This window comes from Heptranchias perlo, chromosome 8 (assembly GCF_035084215.1).
Source record: "Heptranchias perlo isolate sHepPer1 chromosome 8, sHepPer1.hap1, whole genome shotgun sequence".
Taxonomy (NCBI): Eukaryota; Metazoa; Chordata; class Chondrichthyes; order Hexanchiformes; family Hexanchidae; genus Heptranchias; species Heptranchias perlo.
The window spans coordinates 13337328-13361861 of NC_090332.1; the positions used below are offsets into that span (position 1 = coordinate 13337328).

General features: G+C 40.9%; 1 protein-coding gene across 2 annotated transcripts in view; it reads right to left on the reverse strand.

Moving 5' to 3' along the window:
* ttc27 (tetratricopeptide repeat domain 27) overlaps positions 1–24534 on the reverse strand; it is a 152427-nt gene that overhangs the window by 71168 nt on the left and 56725 nt on the right. For both annotated transcript variants that reach the window (XM_067988686.1, XM_067988685.1), the window contains exon 10: positions 10760–10873. In XM_067988686.1, coding sequence (XP_067844787.1) covers positions 10760–10873 — 114 coding nt within the window. The remainder of the gene's footprint in view (positions 1–10759; positions 10874–24534) is intronic.

Sequence of the window (24534 nt, forward strand, 5' to 3'; positions counted from 1 at the left end):
AAAAGTTAGCTAGCCGGTCGACAGGTCAGCAGTGGGAAAACTTCAAATATAAGATAGGTAAAGTACAAAATAAATATATTCCTATAAAGTGAAATGGGGGCGCATTAAATAAAGAGTTTATGGATAAACAAACAATACTACAGATAATCAACAACTTGCATTTATATAGCACCTTTAATGTAGTTAAACGTCCCAAGGCACTTTACAGGGGCGTCAACACCGAGCCACAGAAGGAGGAGCTATTAGGACAGGTGGAGAGGTATGTTTTAAGGAGTGTCTTAAGGAGGAGAGATAGGTAGAGAGGTGGAGAGGTTTGGGTAGGGAATTCCAGAGCTTAGGGCTTAGGCAGTTGAAGGCACGGCCGCCAATGGTGGAGCGATGAAGATCGGGGATGCGCAAAAGGCCAGAACTGGAGGAGCGCAGTGATTTCGGAGGGTTGTAGGGCGGGAGGAGGTGACAGAGAAAGGAAGGGGCCTAATATAGGAGGTGAAGCAGGGAGGTGAAAAGGGAGATTAGAAGGGTCAAAAGGGACTGTGAGAAAAGCTAACAGATAATATAAAAAGAACTAGTACGAGCTTTTATAAGCATATAAAAAGTAAAAGAATAGGTCCAGAGTGGGTAGGACTACTCAGGGATGAAGGAGGGAGTCTAATGGTGGAGGGTGAGGGTAGGTATACTAAAGGATATTGAACAATTGATGGAGCTAACTGTGGAAACTGAATTGGTTCTGAAACAATTAGCAGAACTCAAGGTGAACAAGTCACTAAGCCCTGATGGCACACACAAGAGATTGATGTAAAAAGTCAGGGAGGAGATAGCAGAGGCTCTGGTCACAATTTTTCAATCCTTCTTAATATGCAAATTATTTGAAGGGACTGGAGGGTAACCAATTTAACACCCTCATTCAAGAAGGGACAGAAGGATAAGCTGGGTAACTATAGATCAGGTAGTCTAACATCAGTGGGCATTATGAGTGCATGGGTTAATCAAGAACAGCCAACATTAATCTGATAAAGGCAAGACGTGTTTGACAGATTTAATATACATTTCGAAGAAGTAGCCAATTGAATAGATAAAGGGAATGCAGTAGATGTTGTTTATATGGATTTTCAGATGGCAGTCAATAAAGTGTCTCACAAAAGGATTGTTAATAAATTTCTGGTGTCTGGTATAAGATTAAACAGCAGCATGGATAGAAAGTTGATTATGCACACGAAAGAGTTAGAGTAAAAGAAAATAAGTGTTGCTTGGATTGGAGAAAATGTACATTTGGGGTCATTGCTAAGTCCACTTTTGTTCTTAGCATATGCAGGTATAAGGGTATCGAGGGATATGGAGCAAAGGCAGGAAAATGCAGCTGAGGTGCAGATCAGCCATGAATTGATTGAATGGCGCAGTAGGCCTGAACAGCAGAATGGCCTACTCCTGTTCCTAATGTTCCTAGATCATACGTAGAGCACAATCTCTAAATTTGACATAAAGGTAGAAGGTTTGGCAAACAGTGAGGAGGACTGTAAAAGACCTCAGGAAGAAGCAGACAAGTTAGAAGAATGGGCAGACAGGTGTAAGATGCAATTTGGCATGGATAATACATTTTGGGAGGAAAAACAAGGAATGGGATTATACAGAGATTGGAAAGACAATGAAGGATGTGGATGGACAGTAAAACCTATGAGTTCCTGAAAGTGGGAGTGCAGGTACAGAAGGCCATAAGGAACACTAACAAAGTTTTGGGTTTTATAAATAGAAACACAGACTGCAAGGGTACATTGAAGCCATAGACAATATTCAGAGTAGATTGACCAGGATGATGCCAAGGATAGGAAACTATAGATAGGAGCAGAGTCTTGAGATACTATAACTATTTTCACTGGAGTAGAGAGGGCCAAGAGGAGATTTAAGAGAGGTTTTTAAAATTATGAAGGGTTTTAGTGGATTAAGCGGGGAAAGACTATTTCCTCTGGTTGGGGAGTCAGTAACGAGGGGTGATCAATTTAAACCGTTTCTGAGAGAGTGAGGGAGAGAGGTTAGGAGAATTTTTTTTTACACAGAGAATTGTTGGAGCTTTGCCACAGGGAGTGGTTGAGGCAGACCACTGCATTGTTTACGGCAAAATTGGATAAATATTGGAAGCAGAGGAAGATACAGAGCAATGGGGAAAGCGCGGGCCAGTGGGACTAGTTTGGTATATAAGACACTTAATAGGATAGAGAAAGTAAACATAGAACAATCCTTTCAGGTTCACCAGGCAAAAGGGCAAAGGGTCAGCGCTGTGAAGAACAAGTTTAACACAGATGTCAGGAAGTAATTCTTTGCATAGAGGGTGATCAACAGCTGGAACAGGTTGCCAGGAAGGGTTGGTTGAGGCCAGATTCTGTAATGGGAAGATTGTAGTGATGATATTCTTGAAAGATGTGATCAAACGTGCAGGCAAAGCAACCTTCTTTTTCTCAACACTATCTTGTGAATGAAACATCTATCTATTCCAATAAAAAGGATCATAAAGACTTCCCTGGCTTATTGGGACATATCTTTCTCTAATCAGCTCATGCATACTTTTATGAAACCTCAGTTCTTCACTTGAACAAACGAGGAAATTTAAATTTCCAAGGCAAGATGAAGAGAATTTTTTTTTTACGCAGCGAGTTGTTACGATCTGGAATACGCTGCCTGAAAGGGTGGTGCTAGCAGATTCAGTAGTAACTTTCAAAAGGGAATTTGATAAATACTTGAAGGGGAAAATTTTACAGGGCTATGGGGAAAGGGCAAGGGAGTGGGACTAATTGGATCAATCTTTCAAAGAGCCGGCACAGGCACGATGGGCCAAATGGCCTCCTTCTGTGCTGTATAATTCTACGATTCTATTATAGACCAAATTTCTTTCCCAGTCTCCCTTCCAGCAAAAAGAAAACGATAATCTTAGGTGTTTCGACTTGTAACAGTTAAACATTACTGTATGGACACATTTACAGAGAGTAGTTGAAGAGCAGTAAATAAATTATTACCAATCTTACGGGGAAAGAGCGCAGCTGAAACTGGAAAAGCAGCAATGCGCTGCAGCTGTTACAAGTCGACTCCCACTGTCTCAATACTTCCATGGGGCCTATAGCTGAGACAGTAATGGGCTGCCAGCGCTGCTGTCTACTATTTTAACAACCATGAACTGGTATGCTACAAAACACTGTTAGAAATCTACAGACGTCTGACATCAGAGGCCAATAAAATTAAACGCTTCCTGTGACTATGACCCTGACTTGTAACAATAAACAACCTGTAGCATGATTTATTTTTTTTTCAATTACCCCTCATAAAGGTGCTGAAACACAAAATAGGTTTCTCCACAAAAAAAGTTACTTCAAAAACTTGGTGTATAGCAGGAAAATTGGGCAAATGGAAAAAAATAAACTGTTCAAACAGTTACTGGATCAATTTCTTCACTTTCAAAACCTTTATTTGTATGCGCAATTATCTCTGCTTTTTGCAGCCCCTCTCCCCATTGTACATCCCAAACACTGGCCGAGAGGAAAAGTGAATGACCTCTCTTCTGTTGTCAACACGGTTCATGGTGGCGGGCAGGAGAAGAAAGGAGGGGGAAGCAGGGGGTTTCTCAAGTTCAAACGTTGATTTTTCCCACCGTTCTGGTCACCTAGCCTCGCCCAATGACCTAGTCAACACTGGCAATTACTTTGTGCGGGCGATATCTCCGAGCGAGTCTACACTGCACCATTTTCATGACATCCTTTCTATGATCTTACCAGTCTCTTGTACAGATTCATCATCATCTCCTTGCTTTTGTATTAAATGCCCTTATATGTAAAATGTGAATTCCATTTGCTTATGTCTTTTTCCTACCCAATATTCTACTTTTAAAGATCATCTGGATTTTGATGTATTTCCACTTCATTGAGAATATTATCATTTGCATATTTCTATTCTCTGTTCCCCTCCAAAAGTGTAAAAATTTCACACTCATCCATGTTAAAGTGCAAAATTGCTCACTTTCTTAACCTCTCTAAGTCCTCCTGCAGTCTCCTGTATTCTTCCTCAGTTTGCCATTCATCCTTATTTGGTGTCATCAGCAAATGTTAATGTTTATTCCACTCTGCCCACGTCCGACTCATTTACTTACATATGGAGAACAAGATGCCCCCCACACAGATCCCAGGGGCATACTAGTAGCTACATATTGCCAATCTGAGAAACATCTGTTTACTCCTACTCTATGTCTCCATTCTTCAGCCATCCCCCAATCCATGCTACCACTTTAATACCATGGGTCTTATACTTTGCAGCAAGTCTCCTACATGTCACTTTATCAAACACTTGCAATGCCTTTATCTGGGCTCTCATAATTGTCTCAAAAAAATGATTAGTTAAGCATGACCTGCCCTTTACAAAACTGGTGACTATTTCTGATTAACGCATACTTTTCTAAATGCTCACTAACACTGCTCAAATCCTTAGTGTGATCTCGAGCAGTTTTCCGACTACTAATGTGAGGTTCACTGGTCAATAGTTGAGTGGCTCACCCCCTTTCCTTTTTCAAACACCATCCTTTAGTCCTTTGAAACAACTCCCATTTCCAAAGGTTGGAAAATTCTAGCTTGTTCCTGTGCTATTTTATCACTAACCTTCCTCAGTGTTCTGAACTATAGGCCACCCGAGCCTGCGGAACAAATTGGCTCTGATAAAACTATCAGGAAATTGTGCGTAATATTCACCTTTGAAGGAAAGGTGCAAGGACATGAACACAGGATGCACAACAAGAAGTATGAAAGGTACACCACAGAATAATAATAAGTTTAAATATTGACGAATTGTGTAAAGTTGATTAAATTAAAAATGGGATTTTAACTGTTGGATCTTTGATATACCTTCACAGTTAATACTGGATTAGGTAAATATACCATGTGGTCTGGCACGGAGCTATACAGACAAGAAACAAAAGTCTTGAGTTTGTGCTGAAGTAGCTGAAGTGATCCAGTGATAGTGACTACATCACTACTGTTAGTGACTCTGTATTCTGAGGCTACCGAGGAGAATCGAGGGGAGGGGAGAGAGGGAATGTCAGCCAGTGTTCCTGTTCCTAATTGTTAACCAGTGGGTCCTGTCGAGAATGCACGTGATGGCTCCTTGGTCGAAAAGGCTCCTGAGAACTCATTGCCTAGGCTCACACATGAAGAATAGCTGGATAGACGAGGTATCAGACTGCCCACCTTGTCTTAGCAGCCGTACAAATTGCAGCTGTGGTGTCACAACCTTCTTCATTTGGCAACCTCTATATGCCAAGCTTCTGGCTCAGGATTTTATTTAAGGAGAAGCGAGGGTGGGCCACTTGTGCTGGACCTACAGAAATTAAAAGCCGACAGAATAAGAAACCTCTTTTGTTAACAAATGCAAACAATAGCACTTTGTGACGATGTGAGGATTACTCCAAGTAACAGTTTTGCACATGTTCTCTGGGTTCATTTTTTAACAAATAAAAAAAAAACACATTTTCCCCGAGAGGAGGCTGCAGCCTTCATAGAAACGACCTCAACACAATCCCAAGGTTTCCATTCCACAAGGTGATAACAATGTAGAATATGTACCTGTAGCCATTTAGCTAGTCTCCGTTTTGGATTAGAGGTTCCCAAGGTATGCGACCAAGCCCCAAGGGACACAACTAATTGCCTAGCTTTGGGGGGGAAAAAAAACCCTTTTTCTATACACGTGATACAAGTCACTTTTTGCATTCACATCATGGAATCTACATTCCACCGCAGAAATATATGGAGTAGAACAAAAAGGAAGGAATAGTAATTTCCTGCACAAGATGAAATTCTGATTATTCTAGGAAGAAACTTCTGTTGAGGATTTAACACTGTCCTACCCACATTCCAGACTGAATTGTGGTTATACATGAAGTATGGTTAAGCGATCACTAAAACTTCAAGTTCATTAATTCTCCAGGCTGAAACAAAAAAGGGCAAGAGTGGCAGATTCCTAAATTATGAATTTTAGTTTACAGAAATGCGTGGAGCTGAAGGAAGATCAACACCAATTTATGAAAGATTGCATGGCTTTGTTTCATCAAGACATGAACAATTATACTTCAATGCTCCTTGCATAAATCATAAAATCAAAGAATCTCTAGAGACGGCAGGTAGACAGCCTGCTCCACAAACAGCAACGGGTAAAATGTCCAGATAATCTGGCTATGGTGGTGTTGGTTAAGGGGTAAATATTGGCCAAGGTACTGGGAAAACGCCCCTGCTCTTGTTTGCATAATGCAACGGGATCTTTTACATCTACCTCAAGAGAGAGCAGACGTTAGTTCAGTTTAATGTCTCATCTGAAAGATGGCACCTCTGAAGGTGCAGTACTGGACTGAGCCTAGATTATCTGCTCGAATCCTTGGACTCAGGCTTGAACCCACAACTTTCTAACTCAGGGGCATGAATGCTACCACTGAGCCAAAGCAAACTTGATTAGGCTCTCCAGTTGGTATAGAAGGTCTCTACTGTTGTGCAGTGAGTTGTGAAGTAGGTCAGTAACGTGGTGGATAATGCAGTGCCTATGGATACTGTCTATATGGACTTCCAGAAGGCATTTGATAAGGTTTCGGACAAGAGATTATTAGCAAAATCAAAAGCTCACTGAATTGGAGGCAACCTTGCGACATGGGTTGGAAATTGGTTGGGGGGGGGGGGCAGTAGGAGAAATAGAGTAGGGATAAAGGGAACATACTCTGATTGTCAGGGTGTGACAAGTGGTGTTACCCAGGGATCTGTACTGAGGCCTCATCTTTTCACTATTAATGACTTGGATGAAGGAATAGAGAGTAGTACATCCCAGTTTGCAGTTGACACAAAGTTAGGAGGCACAGTAAGTTGTGTCCAGTTTGGGGGTTCTACTTTAGGAAGGATGACAAGGGACACTGTACTTTTTCTGCAAGTGCCCTATCATATCTGAACCATACTTATAGAGAAATGGTTGAGAATTCTCGGTCAGTCAGCGAGGGGAAAGTCGGTGCTGATGGCAGTGCAAGTCGTAGCTGTATTTTTGTCCTAGATTTAAGGGAGGATTTGTTGTACTACTTCTAAGACATTGTATTGACATGGCAATATTTCTGAGGCAAAATAAAGTTGAATAGCCATCCAAAACTAGGCTGAAATCTGCTCAATCCTCATGAGTTGCCTGTCCATACCAAGACTTTACTGTGCTAAAGTCTCCAGACCCCATGATTCTTGGAGGTTTAACTGACGAACACTTTCACTTCGTGTCCTCCCTGTACGAAATGTTTAATTGTCCTCTAAGATTTTTTCGCTTTTTATTTTTCATAATTGATTTATAAAAACTAGTTGACAAATCAAAATTCAAATTTGTAGATATCAAAACCACTCAAGATACTAATTCTATGCGGAAAAAACAAAATGAATGATACAACAGTCAAATAACTAAATAATCAAATAGTAAGTCTAGGGATTGTCCTTTGTCGTGAGTATTGGATGTTCCTTTTTCCCATGATACTCCCATATTATCACAAACCGTTCCCATATAATTTAATTTCCGAAGTTGCTGCCAATAATAAATCTATAGCTAGTATAAGTTGTGATTTCCAGGTTTTCATTATGCATTTCCTGATGGTAAAACAAACATACCAGTTTGCATGCATACAGGCTCTAATGAAATGGTACAGGAAGAAAGAGCAGACAACAAATGGGTCTGAATGGGACATTATATCCTGTATGGCTGTGGGCCTGTCTCATAACAGTTCACCAATAGTATAGGGATGTGACTGCGATGCACGTAAATAGTTGTCATCACAACCTCTCGGGTATTAGGAACGCTTCGTTCTATATGAACAATACTCGACAGATATTCCACCGTAAAATGAGCTTGTGCCATTGCAGTATCAGGTCTGACTGATCACATTTTTGTGATAATTGTTCTCGTTTCAGCAACTTCCATAGCACAGAACATTTACATTTCCATCTCAGTAATTTATCTCAACTTCGGTCCTTTAAAAATGAGACTATCCAAGAAAGCTATGTCGGCAGCATGAGAGGAGGGTTTACATGAAATTACTGTAAACCTGGAAATGATTTCAATCTACAAATATTCGTGCTATTCGCTGATTGCAAATACTTCTAGACCACAAAAATAGCCACATTGTCCAAGGTATTAGATGTTTTTAAAAAAAATCCAGTGGAAGTCTGCAATACCTCAAATATTTTTCATTTGTAAAATCTGCCTTTGTCTCTCAAGGATAAACGTTCTGTATTTTAATTCCTGAGCTATCGACCAACTGTTCCCATTCCTTCACCAATGTTGCTCTCAGAGGATGGCCAAAGTGAGCGACCACAGATTGCCCAACTTTCATTTTCCATTCCAACCCCCACCACCCCCCCACAAACCACGTGAGGAAGTGTTTCCGCTCACTGCCGCCCCTCAGCGGACGTGGTTGAGCTCAGGGATACAGGGGAAAATAATAATCAAACCTATGTCCCACTATCACCACCGTGCCTCGCGTTGCTCTCTCCCCACGTGCTGTGACACCATGCCATGTGAAATTTCACTTTTTAAATCTGCAGTCAAATATCCTGTATGGGCGATGATTCAGGTTTATAATATTTTGCATAATTCTAGCTCAGCTTTATTAACCTCAAGGCTGCAGAAAATAAGATTAACATTTTTAAAGTTTAATACAAGAATTACATTACATAGAATTTACAGCACAGAAACAGGCCATTTGACCCAACTGGTGTTTATGCTCCACTCGAGCCTCCTCCCACTCCACTTCATCTAAGTCCATCAACATATCTTTCTATTTCTTTCTCCCTCGTGTACTTATCTAGCTTCTCTTTAAATGCATCTGAAAAATATACTGAAAATTAGAAACCTTTTCAACATTCTACCATATTCAACATTATAAAACAGCGCCTTTTTAATTTTGCTTTTGGAGAGAAGGGGTTTAAGAAGTTGCTGTATTTTTTTGTACAAGGAGTATGTTCATCAAGGCAAGGGATGTCACTGCTGGAGAATGGAACAGTTTCCCATCCCAAGCACCCACTGTCAGAATCAAGGATTCCCATCCCAGGTCAAGAAAACCACGGACGGTCGCAGAGTAAAGCCGCATAGATTCCACCCCAAAAATGTGGCATAATTAGCAAAAGAACCAGAGGGGAGACAGGTAGCAATTTTTTTAAGCATCGAGTTGTTATGATCTGAAATTCAATAACTGAAACGGTGGTGGAAGCAGATACAATAGTAACTTTCAAAAGGGAACTGGATATATACTTGAAAAGGAAACATTTGCAGGACTGTGGGGAAAGAGTGGAGGAGTGGGACTAATTGGATAGCTCTTTCAAAGAGCCGGCGCAGGCACGATGGGCCAAATGGCCTCCTTCTGTGCAGTAAGATCCTATGAAATTCCAGCACCAGAAGGAAAAAATGGAAAAAGCATTCCACTACCCAACACTGATATCCTCGTCCATCCTCACAGCTCTGATTAAGATTGATAATTCAGTGGCAAATTAAGAGCAGTTTAGTGCTGTGGGTTCACAAGCTAAGTGGAGCTTAGTGTAGGGTATATATCTACTAGGAACTCGGTTGACACTGCCCAAACTCATTTCACATAGATCTCTGATGGTTGTTAGAGAAGAGACTTTCATTCCATCAGTCTGGATCGGACAACTGGGTTCCACAATCAGCAATGGGATGAACGATTGATTTGTTGGTCTGTTTTTTTTGGTGCTACTAGTTAAAGCAGAATACTGGCCAGGGCACCAGAAAGCCCCTCTGCTCTACTTTGATACTGCCACGGGATTGTTAATATCTACCTTAATAACTGCAATAGGCAGATTGGATCTAAGTTTAACATCTCTTATGAAGGACAGCACCGCCAACATTGCAGCACTCCCTCAGTCCTGCACTGGACTGTCAGCCTAGATTGTGAGCTCAGTTCCTAGTTTGGGGCTTAATTCCATGAATTTTCATATAGAGGGGTTTACAGTGCCACCAACAATGCTACCAAAGTTCTCCCCGTGTCCTGGCCAACATTTATCCCTCAACCGACACCGCTAAAAACAGATTATCTGGTAATTTGTCTCATTGCTGTGTGCAAATTGATTGCCATGGTTACCTAACATTACAACAGTTCAAGAGTACTTCAGTGACTGTGAGACACATCCTGAGGTGGTGAAAGATGCTACATAAATGCAAGTTCTTCTACTATGCAGACATATTACTTGCTGTGATAATAAGCTTCAAAGGCAGCAGTATCTGTGCCTCACTCACATATCTCCCCACTTGGTCTCTAGAATCTGGACTCTGATGACGTACTAACACTTATTTTCAATGCTAGGCTTCTCCTGAGGTAACATCAACCCACTGAATCACTTGGTGAAAAATGTTCAAGTGAAAGTGTGCCCACATTAACTTCCTAAGCTTCTATGAGTGGCACTTGTCACTTTAAGGGACAATGGGGTCGGCAGTTTTCCTGACATGACTCAGGTTGGGTGGGGTGAATGGGCATGGTCATTCATAGAAGCAGGATGTCCTCCTGTTAACAGTACAGATCATCCACAGGATCTACAGCCCCAGGTCACTGCTCAAGAGGATGTCGCTTAGTACAAACTGGACATTTTAACAACTTGCCAATTTCCCTTCCACTCCAGACAGATAGAGAGATGTGCTGACACACACCCTGTCCCTATTCTCATGTTGTACATAAAGCTAACAAACAATTGTAACCACAGTAGAAACAACATCCTACCTGAGTCTGCATCATTGCACGTTCAATCCGACGGGAACTACCCTTTTCCAGTTTTGTCCTCAACATTAGGGTGGTTACCTGAATGGCCCAGAACTTTGGCTGAGACAGTATATACTGAAACACAAAAAAATATTTATATACAAGATTTTTTTTAAAAACTGCTGCGTTCAGAATTAAAATTTGATAAATGGAAAAGTTACAAAATTAAACACTGACTCTTAAGACTATTTTAGTGTTTGGTGCTTATTTTCAAAACAAAATATTCATTTAATTCCAATTATGGCAGAGTATTAAGAATAAAAAGAGTTGTTCTCTGTGTCAAAAAGTTGACTCTCGTTCCATTGACTGTCCCTGAAAGTAAATTTGTGAAAATAGAATCAACATACGGGTAACACAAATTCAAACCCCCATTGTCAACTTTCGAAACATTCAAATCTCAAGCTTTTTTTGCTTTGGTGAAATAGACCTAAATCTTACCAGATCTTTGTTTTACCTAATAAGATCTAATCTGTTTAGGGAGAATAACCTGGGACAATGTTGGTTCTCTTACATAGAGAAGTTACAATTCCTCACAAATCTATTTTATAGGCAATATGAGCTTTATAGAGAACTGATTCTCTTCATTATGTGAGCAAAATTGGATCTTGTTCCTGGTGTGCCATGTATGGATTTGGCAAACTGTAACGTCTAGTTTCAATGAACTGACCAGAATGATAAATCTGTATATTGCCCTTTTACCCTTTAAAGTACTAAACAAAGTAACCCATAGGAGCTTCTCTTTCTTCACCAAAGAGGAACGTTATAGTGTAAACAAATCAACCCAGTGGTATAGAGGTTCCTTACTCCTTCTCAGTGAGGGTTTGAGTCTAAGAGTTCGAGCTGTCGTTTCAGGCCATCAGCCACCTTCTGAAAAGGTTCCTCAGTTCTTAAGTGGGGGTTCATTTCAGCTGCCTAGGCCCTAAACTCTGGAACTTCCTCCCTAACCCTCTCTCCTCCTCCTTTAAGACGCTCCTTAAAACCTACATCTTTGACAAAGCTGCCCTAATATCTCCTTATGTGGCTCGGTATTAAAATTTTGTTTGATAACGCTCCTGTGAAGCACCTTGGGATGTTTTGCCACGTTAAAGGCACTATATAAATGCAAGTTGTTGTTGGACAGTAAACTTTAGCAGAGGCAGGATGTATATCTATAATTAAATAGCCTACCAATGCTCAACGCCCATCTCACACACAAAGAATGGCTACAAGGGTGAAGTACCAGACAGCTGCAGCTGCCCGTTGTACTATATCTTCAACATAACTCACTAGGGTCAGGAGAGACAGAGTAAGAGAAGAAAATCAAAGGGGGAAAATAACATTTTTTAAAAAATCAACTGGCGATAAGGAACACGCATGACTTCCAATAATGGAGTAAACCAATATTGACTTCAGGTTACTATGCCAACTAACTTGAAATAACTGGTAGACACCCAGACCCAGGGGGAATACAATGTCGTCAACGCTTTCAAAGGACCACCCAAATGTGCTAAGTTTATACAAAAGTGTTTCTAAATACGATTTACTTGTGATCGGTCTCACTTGGCTAGTCTATTGGGAATTTCAATGTGCCGGTCTTCTAATACAGTCAAATTTTCTAACCAGTTTTTAAAAAAACTTTACGATAGAGCATTAAAAAAATGGGTAGAACTGTTGGAATGAGCTGAATACACATTTAAAGGTAAAAAAGAACTGCCTGAGGAAACAGGGTAGAGTTAACAGTGCTTGAGACAAAGAGATAGCTTCCCACACATCCTGTTATTCCGAGCACAAAGGGACTCCCATCTTTTGCAGAGCTAATTTTGTTCACAGGGAAGTCAGCAGCATTCGTCATGTACTCCCAACATCCTTTAGAACACTGAAAGAAATTCCCACATTAAAGCGGTTCAAGTGTATTTGGGATAATGGTTAGTCTGTGAATGTAAAAGAATCCATCAATAATGGATCAGAAAACATCCTAAACCAAACTAAGTCTAATAAGAACCACAGGGTTTATTGGAAAATGGGTCACACCATAGGATTTACTTTCTGTCAGTTATGGTTCTGCTTGTGCAATTTATATATATTTTTGCATCGCTGCGCGTGTTTCACTTGCTACTATGCACAGCTGCAATCATTTAAAGCTATAATGGCACAAAAATATACACAGTATACTGAAAGCTGTCCAATGATGCAAGAGTATCTCTTTGGGCGTACATTTCCCTCACACAGGAAGGGGAAAAGATCAATATGTAGATGGCATTACACAGGCTCCACTGGAACACCACATTTAAACAAAGAGTGGTCCTGTCCATGGAATATGTGAGCGATGATGTCAAAAGTTTACTCCACCCAACAAGAGCACTCTTATCGCACAACTGATTTTATTTTCAACTTCCCATAGCAGCCATCCTAATGGCCTTAGTGATACTGTCAGTTTAGTGCCAAACCATGTTGAACTATGGTCAGTTTTGTATAATAGGTCGGAACACATTAGGAACAGCGCCAAGTCTACATTCATTTCAGAGTGGATCTTTATAGCCAACAGAGAGGAGATTTTTGTCCTACTGATTTTCTATCCTGTGTCCCAGATCTAAAAGTATGGTGTGCTGACCCACAATGCTAGAGAGGGAACACTCTGTAATTACTAGCTTAACATCACATTATCTTTAGGTTAACCAATCGATTTCTGTTATTTCATGTATAGACCCCTATCATTAATTTTACTGTATCACTTTGCTTCTATTCCATTTATTAATTTGTTGAGGTCTTTGATCCTCACACTGCATTGACAATGTTGGCACAATTTGCACTAACAAAATTAAGATTGAGAGAAGGAACTTCAGCTATGCTCTGTTGACAAGACATGGATGCGTGCACTGATCGGATTATGGTTCTAATGATAACTCGAGGAGGAAAAAGGTCTGTGCAGCACAAGGTTGAAGTAACTCTATATCTATTTTAATTCGTCTTGCTGTTGCATTCAAATAGAGATTGCTGATAAAGATGATACCCAAGAAGTATCATTCAGCAGGTCCAAAGATCTTAACCACTGTTTAAAAAGCAGCAAGAAAGGACTGAAGTGTGAGCAAAAAAAATTATCTTGATTTTCTGTTCATCAATATTTGAGGGTAACTCACCTGAATTAATGAGTACGGTTCTGCCTGCAGCCAAGTGTTGATTAACTAAAATTAAATGCAGAGCCAGTTTAAAGCCAACTTTACTTACTGTTTATATATGAAACTATGGAACTGGGAGTGGCTCGAGTTTTGCTCAGTTTGAAATGCCCGGAAGGGGATAAATGTAAGGGAGCGCGCATGAGCTCATTGTGTGCCTTGGGATCTACAATAAAGAATAACTTGGCTTTAGACACTGTATTTTACTGATTTGGTGCCAGTGTAACAGCTCCTGTAGACAACAAAAACATTACCTACAGCCAAAGCTATTTTAGTGACCCCGGTTTACCCATCACTGCATGTGTGAGCAGAGCAGCAGACAAACTGAAAGTGCTGCTTATCTGCAAGGTTCAGTTAGTCTACTCGTATCTGTGTTTTGTACAAAATTACTTTTCTGTATATTTATTACCTCTCATTACTGCATGCTCCCCATTCTATTGGGGACGTTTTGTCTACAATGCCAAGTTATGCACAATGAAAGTGATGGAGTGGCTTACTAGGTTTGCATACTGTCCTGTTACTTCTGGGACCTGGTCTTAAAAGCAGTATAGACCCATGGGATGAAAGTCTTCTCTCTCTGTGTACTCATGTAGTAAAGGTGCTACATGAGGTTTGGGCAATGCCAATGCAGCTCCTTGCGAACTCTGCCCTGCAGTACAAAACCCACAAATAACTCCAAGCAAACTGACAATCTTGCTTAGGAAATACCATGACAACAGGTTTAGGAAGAAGAAACACTCATTTTGTTGCAGTTGGTGATATTTGCTGGGCAAATGTAGAGAGTTTTACTCTGAAACTAGCCTATCCTATATCTGACCTGAGACTGCTTCCTGCTGACACCGGTGGCAAAACTATCCCATTCCCGAGGACTGACACTGCTCAAAAAAATTAGTCTGCAAATTATGCTCAATGTGTTCAAGTTAATATTGCTCGTAAGTTTAAAAGTCACTTTTTTTTAATTCTTGGGATGTGGGACATACAGGCAAGATCATATTTATTGCCCATTCATGGTTGCCCAAATGGCTTGCTAAGCTACTTCAGGGGGCATTAAGAGTCAACCTGCAGGGTACAATCCAGCAGCTTTCATGCCTGGTTTTCCTGATTTACAGCTTGCTACGATAGAATTTGAACTCATGATCTCTAGATTGCTAGTCCAGTACGATAACCACCACACTATCATGCCCTTACACTACAGCTTATAGTTCAGTAGTTCATTGGGCTATGGGGTGTGGGAGGGGGAAGAACCACTGGTGTTTGCTAATACATGGGACTAAAATGTCCGTACAACCTTTGTAAATGATCAGTGGTTATGTATACACATAAATGGCACACTCAGCCATGCGCAATCATACTGAAAACAGTCCAAAGGTTCTATAAAATGTGAAGTATTTTCTCAGCTGGAGTATAATCTTTGGATCAGTAACCAATAATATCTGAAAAAAGGTTGCTGCCAAGCCCAAGATGGGGATACCGTCCAGACCACTAGCCTTACAGTTGCAGCACTTCCTCACATATGTTCACCCACTACTTTTCCAGTAACTCAAGTCAGTCACGTTCTTCCGCTCTTTCTACTTAAATTAGCAAAAGAGTGAACTGCTTATCCAATCACACCCACACCACTTTCTGTTGCCAGTCATATATTCCCCATGATGTTCGTTTTCTCCTAAATCAGTCCGACCACAAAGCTATGTATAATGTTTACACTTGTGACACCATTACCGCTATCATGTTCACTTGCTTGCACTATTGCCACACGTGGACGTGTTTTTTCTTTTCCCCTTTTTCTCCTGATGCTGGTGCACAGCACCACAGCCCAGTAGTACTCGCCCAAGTGGTCACTCTTCACATATGAGCAGTTGACGCTGGTTGCTTATTCAACGGTGGGGATGAAGGGAGCATCAAGCCAAGCAAAATCCTAGTAACATAGATACTAGGAGAAAATAAGAGAGATACTTGTACTGAACCGCCAAAAATTTGATTGAGGTAAGAGTCCTACACGGATCTTGGTAATATCGATGGATAAGTGGAGCTTGTCTGAATATAATGAGAAACCATGGTGTAGGCTCAGACATAAAAAATGGTTACTTGGGCAATGTACTGCAGGATTAACAGTGCCTCTGAAACTAGACCCCTCTACCTTCAGAGATGAGAGTAACAGGAAGAAAATCAGGTGGTGGTAGAGGTGGTGAAGGAAGGAGGGGGGGGAATGAGGGATGTCAGTGCTGGAGTATGGAACCATTCTTCCTACTTTTTACACCGTGTCAGCATTAAGCATTATATGGTCAACTGCAATTCAGAAAAGTCGCAGAATAAAGTTGCCCCAACTCTACTCTAACACAAGCCAGCCTTGGAATAGCAGCCCCTGCTGCACTGGATTGAATATTCAATTTCTCATTCCAACCATCCTTCTGGTCTCTTCTCTAAAGCCATGTTTACATTGCTTTGGGAATCAAATAATTAGGCACAAATCCAGTTGTGTCCCACATTACCCAAACTTTCATGCTCTGTTGACCAGCGCTGTGCACTTCACTGGAATGCTGCAATAAGGTGATGATGTCATGCATGACATCACTGCTGTGACACTGTAATTCTAGTCGCCAAATACTGTGGGGCAAAAACCAATGTCAAGAAACCATCTGCTGTTTCACTGCAACCCAATTCTCATAATTCAACAGTAGACCATCCATGAACAGTGAACTGGAAGGGGTTCTCACAGGTCACAATAAAGCTGGAAACTAAACAGCAGTGGAAACTTGGGAGTGTTCCCACTTGACTGACTGACAGTATAACAGCACATGAAAGAGACTGGCAACTCAGTGCCAATTAAGTGCTTAATTATTGGTAGTCCTGTGCTGTAAGCTCACAACCACAAGGATTTACCAGAACTCATTTCACATCGGGTCCTTACAGCCAGTGGAGACAAGGCATTTTCATCCCATCAGTCTGGCCTGTATTGAGGACCATATGAAAGAGCAGTCAGAGTTGTAATGCCAGCTGGTCCTCAGTGACTAATATTATTGACTTTAATTCCTATTGTTTTTCCATGGGTCAGAAAGGAATCAGTGACCACATGTGGGTGGTATGTCTGGATGAAGATAGAGAAACACTAAGCCAGAATTCAGTACAGAATGAAGTATAGGGCATCACTTACAGCACACTCGGAGTCATTGATAAGTGCAGTTTGATTTAAAGAGAACCAAGTATTTCCATTTAATCAATATAAGATGCTTTGCTAATCCATTCACTGTCCCTGAAACCACCTTTAACACTGAAACCATTCAAACGGACAGTATGGCCCTCCTTGCAAACTCTTCACTGACTTTCCTAAGACACTGCAGTCACACACACCACAAATGCAGCTACAACGTTAGCTTCAGTGAACACTGGGGGCCATTTAAAGTTTGGAAGAAAATTATTCAATCACCTATTGAGGTTGTTTCTATAATATTAAAAGTTACATTTTGATTGATGATTTGCACGCTCCAGTTTAGATCAATAATGAGCCAAAAGAGACTATTTTGTACTCTGAGGGTTAAGGGCACCAATTTACTGCTGTCATGATGCAATCCTGTGATACCTTTACAACTTCGACTATAAATCGCCAGACATCTTACACTCATAGATTGGCTCAAGGGATTATGCGGAATGTTTTTACAATTGCAGAACTCATCAGGAGGAATTCATTGAAAAATAAATCACGCCAGGACAGCTACCATGAAAACCGTAAATCGATTAATTTTTAATACATATTCTACATAGCTAGTTAACACTGGTGACAGATCTGCTGTAATTTAAAGGGTTAAATCAAACCAGTTAAGCGCAGCATTTTGCTTGAGCCAAATCAGTACGGCAACAGATTGCCTGCCCTCCCTTGCAGACTGACTCCAGGACACAACCCCCATGAGTTGGGAGAACAAGAGAGCAAAGCAATGGCACACTGATTGTCAAGCGGACAGCAGTGATTCAAGCTGGATGCATTGCCAGTTTCTCCACCCTGTAAGACTCAAGTGGCATGTGGTAGTGAGGTTGCTTTGTTCAAGCTTGAGAGGCTGACAGCCAACAAAACTCAGAGGCTCACAGGCATAAATGACAGGCAGTCCTGGGAACTGAACTCATGGCTATGAGCTTGGGATTCGCGAGTTCTCCTGATTGAGCTATACAGGCAATCATCCTGGGCGTGATCAGTAACAGATAAAGACAGTTCAATAAAACAGCTAGCTGCAGGTACATTATACAAACTGGAGATCTTACAACGGCTGAACACCAACACATGCAAGTGCTTGCTTATTATCTTTTTATCCCTACTTCTACTACTCTTTTAATAGGCCCTTATTAACCATTAGTCTGCAATTGTTGTTGACTTAGTACTGCTAAAACATACATTTGATTTTTTTTCCCTGTTCCAAAAACCATTTGATACATTCTGTCAGGCAGGTATCTGACACATATGGAAACCCATCACCATGCTTAAGAATTTCCAAGTCAAGTGACTGAGAATGCCACAGAATTTCTGTTTGCCTGATATGGAGTGCACTCCCTCTCCCCTAGAGGGACATGCCCTACTTACCCAAGTCCAAAGAGCTTCTGCATAGGTTGATGGAGGCAAGCCTTGGGGACCCCATAGCACTTGCAGGATTAGTGCTGGAGGTTATCTAGCTAAAATAATGCAGGTAACCATCACAGAACATTGATATACTTTATGCTGCTTGAATAGATAGAAAAGCCCTACCCATTAGGACATTGGTTTGCAGGGTTATCTGAGTCTGCGTGGTAAGAATCCCAGTGATAAGTCTATCCCCAGGGCACATAATGAGCCAGGGTACTTGATAAATTTTGAACAGCACTATAGAATAATGCAGAGCTGCCTGACTCAGGTATCAAATGAAAAAAAATACCTGCATTTGTATAATAATGCATTTCATGTCCTCAGGACATCCCAAAGTGCTTCACAGTAAATGAAGTGAAGTTGCTGTTGTAAAGTAAGCAAATGTGGCAGCCAATTTGCACATAGCAATGTCCCACAAACAGCAATGAGATAAATGACCAAATTATCTGCTGCAGTGGTGTTGGTTTAGGGGTAAATGTGGCCAGGACACCAGAAGAGTATCCCTGCTTTTCTTCAAATAATGGGGATTTTTATGTCCACCTGAGAGGGTAGATAGAGCCTCGGTATATTCTCATCCAATAGACAGCATCTCTTTCAGTACTGCTCTCGAGTGCCAGCTTAGATTATGCGCTCAAGTCTTTGCAGTTGGGATTGAACCCAGAATTTCTGACTCGGAGGCAAGATTGCACTCTCACCTCTGAGATGACCACGTCTCCCACAGAGGATTGACTCGGTTCTATTCTCCTATCGCCAGGCATATTGTCTTGGAACCAAGTTGACAGCAGAGACTCGCTTACCTCCCTTCCGAGCAGATTGGTCGGCTGAAATGCATGAACCCTTGCAAGGCAGAGAGTTGGTACCAGAATCTCCTTCCAAGCAACGTGGGGGGGGGGATGAGGACATTTTTTTTTTCCCATAGTGAGTTGTTATGATCTGGAATGCACTACCAAAAAGCATGGTGAAAGCAGATTCAATAATAACTTTCAAAGGGAATTGGATACATACTTGAAATGGAAAAAACTGTAGGGCTATGAGGAAAGAGCAGGGGAGTGGGACTAATTGGATAGCTCTTTCAAAGAGCTGGCACAAGCACAACGGGCCAAATGGTCTCCTTCTGTGCTGTAAGATTCCATCAACATAGAGAAAGGCGTATATTATGGTAACAAAAAACTGCTGGAAACCTGGAGCAGGTTGATCAGCCTCAAAGAAAAATGGGCTAATGGTTCAGGCCTGATGAAAGGTTACAATCCAAACATTAACCCACCTTTCTCTTTCAGATGCTGATCTGACCTATTGTGCATTTCCCCCTTTTTACTTCAGAATACCACTGTCCAATTTCTCTTAGTCCATTTTTTGGTGAAAACAAAGAAGGCCACGGTCAACTTTTCTAAACAAAATCTCGAGTGTATACCTTGGGAAAAGCACATTGTGCTCCATCGAAAGATGTTGTGATGATAGAAGCAGTTTAGATTTTCCATTTATAACAGACATGAAAGCACAGATATTTTTTCCTTAAAGAGAGGTGGTCACATAGATGCAGTTCCTACTGGAAAGCTAAATATACTTTTCAAACAGCGAAGTGGGCCTGCGCTGTGTGCAGGACAACCATCTAACCAGCCTGCAGATTTCAGCACCTACGTGTAGGCTGATAAGATGCCTGCTCACGCACACAACAGCTTCAGAACACACTGCAAAGATGGCATTTTCTCCAGTCTTACAGCAACGCGCTAGTGGCAAGGTTGGCTTAGTGGCAGCATTCTGACTACTGCGATGCTCTCCTGGCTGGCCTCCTTCCTACCATCCTGCGTAAACTTGAGCTCATCCAAAACTCTGATGCCCGTATCCTAACTCCCACCAAGTCCCGCATCACCCCTGTGCTCACTGACCTACACTGGCTCCTGGTCCGGCAATGCCTCGATTTTAAAATTCTCATCCTTGCGTTCAAATCCCTCCATAGCCTCGCCCCTCCCTATCCCAGTGACCTCCTCCAGCCTTACAACCCTCCGAGATCTCTGCGTTCCTCCAATTCTGGCTTCATGCATATTCCCGATTTTAATCGCTTCACGCCTTCAGCTGCCTAGGCCCTAATCTCTGGTGGTCCCTTCCTAAACCTCTCCGCCTCCCTATCCTCCTTTAAGACCATCCTTAAAACCTACTTCTTTGACTTAGCTTCCTGTCCTAATATCTCCTTATGTGGCTTGGTGTCAAATTTTGTTTGATAATGCTGCTGTGAAGCGCCTTGGGACATTTTACTATGTTAAAGGCACAATGAATGCAGTACTGAGGAAGTGCTGCATTGTTGGAGTTGCCATCCTTCAAATGACATATTAAACTAAGGCCCTGTACAATGGTTCCAGGATTTCAGTTGAATGTTAAAGAATCCATAGCCCTGTTTGAAGAAAAGCAGGGTGTTCTGCTGCTACCTTTGGCAAAGTTACTCCCTCAAACACTACCACCTAAAACAGATTAATTGTTCATTCATTTCATTGCTGTTTGTGGGATCTTGCTGTGTAAAAATGGCAGATGTGCTTGACTATAATAACAACCTTGACTGCACTTTAAAGTTATTCATTGTACATGAAGCACTTTATGAGATGTTTCAGAGAGATGTGATAAAGTACTATATAAATACAAGCCTTTCTTTATGACATGACAACGTGTAAGAAAACAAAAACCCACCAAATATGTACATGTCTGGTTGCTCCACTTGGTCATTTTAGTCAATCCTGTTCTCACCTAATACACTTTCCAGCAGTGATCACTGTGCAGTGATCAACAGCAGAAACACTGGCTGATTTTTCTCCTTCATAACTTGGGGACACTGGAACCAACTAGCAATCTCCATCGCATCCCTGCTGAAAGTGCATGGGGGGAGCCTCAGACTCAGCTTTGATGGCCCCCATGAGGCTGTTGATGCTAAGTATTCAGACTCACACATTTGACAACAGTGCAAACACTGTTCTTGGAACCACACCCCAATGTTGGTCATTGACGTCTGAAGACAAGGACTAAGGGGAAATTTAAAAGGAAAACCAAAAAAGGAAAAAGTGCCATTAACATGACCTAAAGTCCGATAAGAGTGAAGGAATCTTACTGCTCCTAACTGTTCATTTTACAACACACACCTTACCAGAAATATAAACCCAGATTTTCAGTCTTGAAGTACACACCTAGCTGCATTAAATATCAGGTAGAGTAGTAGTCAAATTCGATGCACCTCCAACAGCGTCAAGTCCATGAAGACCTAACCAACGGCTAGGAACCAACATGGAATCTAAAACCCCATAAATATAGACATTACAAAAATCTATAACTACATTCAAAGACAAGCTCAACTTCTTGTGTTAGGAAATATGCATTAGTCATGTAATGTACGTGCAGTGACTTGATGTCTGGTATTTTCCAAGACTTGGAGCACCACTATGTATACGGAAATGCTTATATGCCATGTGAATGTCCCTGCAGTTGCAGTGCTTTTCAGAGTTTCAGAGCAAACCAGAGGTTGTGTGTAACTATTTTATCTTCAATGGCATGATTGAAGTGACATTATTCAATACACCTCACTCGTGACAGTGGGTTAGATATATCTGGAAAGCAACCATTTATTAAGCACTAGAGATGTAGGTACACCTCTTAAGGACTCTGCAAATTGGCTGCTGCGTTTCCCCACATCTACAACAGTGACTAAACTTCCAAAATTACTTCATTGGCTGTAAAGTGCTTTGGGACATCCTGAAGTCGTGAAAGGCGCTGTATAAATGCAAGTCTTTCTTTGTTACAAATTTAGGCCATTTTCTGTGCTCAACATGCTGAGGGGCATCAATGATGGAGAATGAAGTGGTGCTCCACCTTTTCAAGCACTCCCAAGTCCTAACAGCATCACCAGACGCTGAGCAAAGCTCCTTTCACTCTGCCTTAAAAATGTAGCTTAACTTCAACTTCAGAAAAGCACCACTACTGAACCAATGTAACATTTCCAAATCTACCATCAGCCATTATTGTGGCATCTACAGTGAGACTTAATAATCTTTTGCCAAATGATGGGTAGTTTTTCTGTTGCTGTAGGCTCACTCAGTCTTAGAACTGGTTAAAATTCACCAAGTTCATTTTTCATAACATCGTTATAGCCAACAGAGATGTTCATATCACCAGTCTGGGTTAGATTCAAATTCCGGTATTTGAGATAAAAGAGCAGTATGACAAGTCACGGCATTATCTTCTCCTATTTCTATTCTTAATTTTTCTTTTTAAATTCCCTTATTTTGCTTTTGTTACTAATTGACTTCTTTAAATACTGCTCAAGTTCTCTTTTGCATTTTTATCCATTTCTCTTTTTAAACAAAAAAATTGTAAAATGCTGGAACTGAATGAATTCCATCCAAAACATTAACCACATTTTTCTTTCAGCTGCTAACTGAGCTTCGGTACAATTCCAAACTTTCCTGTTCTTATTTTAAGTTTCCAGTATTCTGGTTTTCCTTTAATCCCTTTTCCATAGTTCTACATTTCTTGGTTTATATAGTCTCCTACTTCCCTTTTCCCCATATATCTACTTTGTTTTGTGAACGTAACTTTAACAAAAAATATTGAGATATTTTTGTCTGTGCATTAGCTAATATGTTTACAAGCAACATTCGTTAAAACTAATGCACAAATGAAATATTGGAAAATGTAGTCATCTCCACTGTATTTTACAATTGTGAAACATGTACTGTCTAAGTTCTACTTTGTGTGGCTTCATGCCATCCTGAACGTAAAATGTAAGGGCGACATCCCAAACACTGAGATAATCACTTGCACAGTGGTTCATGGTATCAAGTCTACTCCGATCAAGACACAACTGAGAAAAACATGATCAGAATGTGTGAAGACAGAAGAACAAAGCAAGACCTCTATAGTGAAGACTGGCTAACTGATCAGAAGAATCATCATGAAGTTACCCTGAAGTCGAACCTGTTCCATTGTTCCAACAACATTGATGGACGGGATAAAGTGGTAACTGACCACATGAAATGACACATAGCTGTTCAACTGGGAGTGAAGACATTTGAGCAATGCAGCATTCAAGATTAAGGAGAAAAACACAAACAGTGGGAACTAAAACTAACAACTGTGTAGTACACAGAAGGCACCATCCATTTTGTCTTTGCTTGTGGAGGCATCTGTGGAAGCTTCATGCAACTAAACAGAGCACTTTCATAGTGACTTTACTTAACTTACTTTTCAGTTCCTCACCACCCCCCACACCCCCATAGTTCTGAGTGTTTCTCCTTATTCAACTTCTCCTTATTCTGTCCTAAAATTTGCTTTAGTATGTAACTCTTTAATACTCTTACTTTAGCAAGTTACTACGATTCTATGATTCTACTCTTCACTGCTGTACGAGTCTGTATTTAAATAGACAATTTATGTAACTGTCTGTTTTAAACGTTTTGGTTAGGAAAATGAGAGCAGGTCAGAGGACATAACCCTTCCATTAAGTTGGTGAAATGTCATTTAAGTACGAGAACATTCAGTTTTGTCCCTCAAGGTTCATCACAGTGGGACAGTTTCTCAGAAATGACCGCTTTTCCCTCCTCAAAGCGAAGTAGCTTATCTGCCTCAGGGCAGATGCTTTGATCATGGCTTTTCATTTACGATAGTTATAAGGTTGAGCCCACCAAGCAATAAAATGTCTGCCAAGAATATGTACGGTTTGTATTTGTTTGACAATAGTCGAAGAGACATGATATTTGTCTTGCAGTTCAATTCTCCATGCCAGGAAATTTTAATAAATACTTTGCACATCTGACCCCAATTTCTGCCGTGTCAAATTTTATCACCATTTCAAAAAAGGGAGCCGGTGATGTATGCAAAATGTTTTCCGAATTATAAATACACAAATGCACCGTATTTAAAGATGAATTTGTGCAAATTGAGTATGAGCGTTTTATGCTGCTAAATTAGCTTTTTTGAACGTTTTATTTGTAACGGAACGA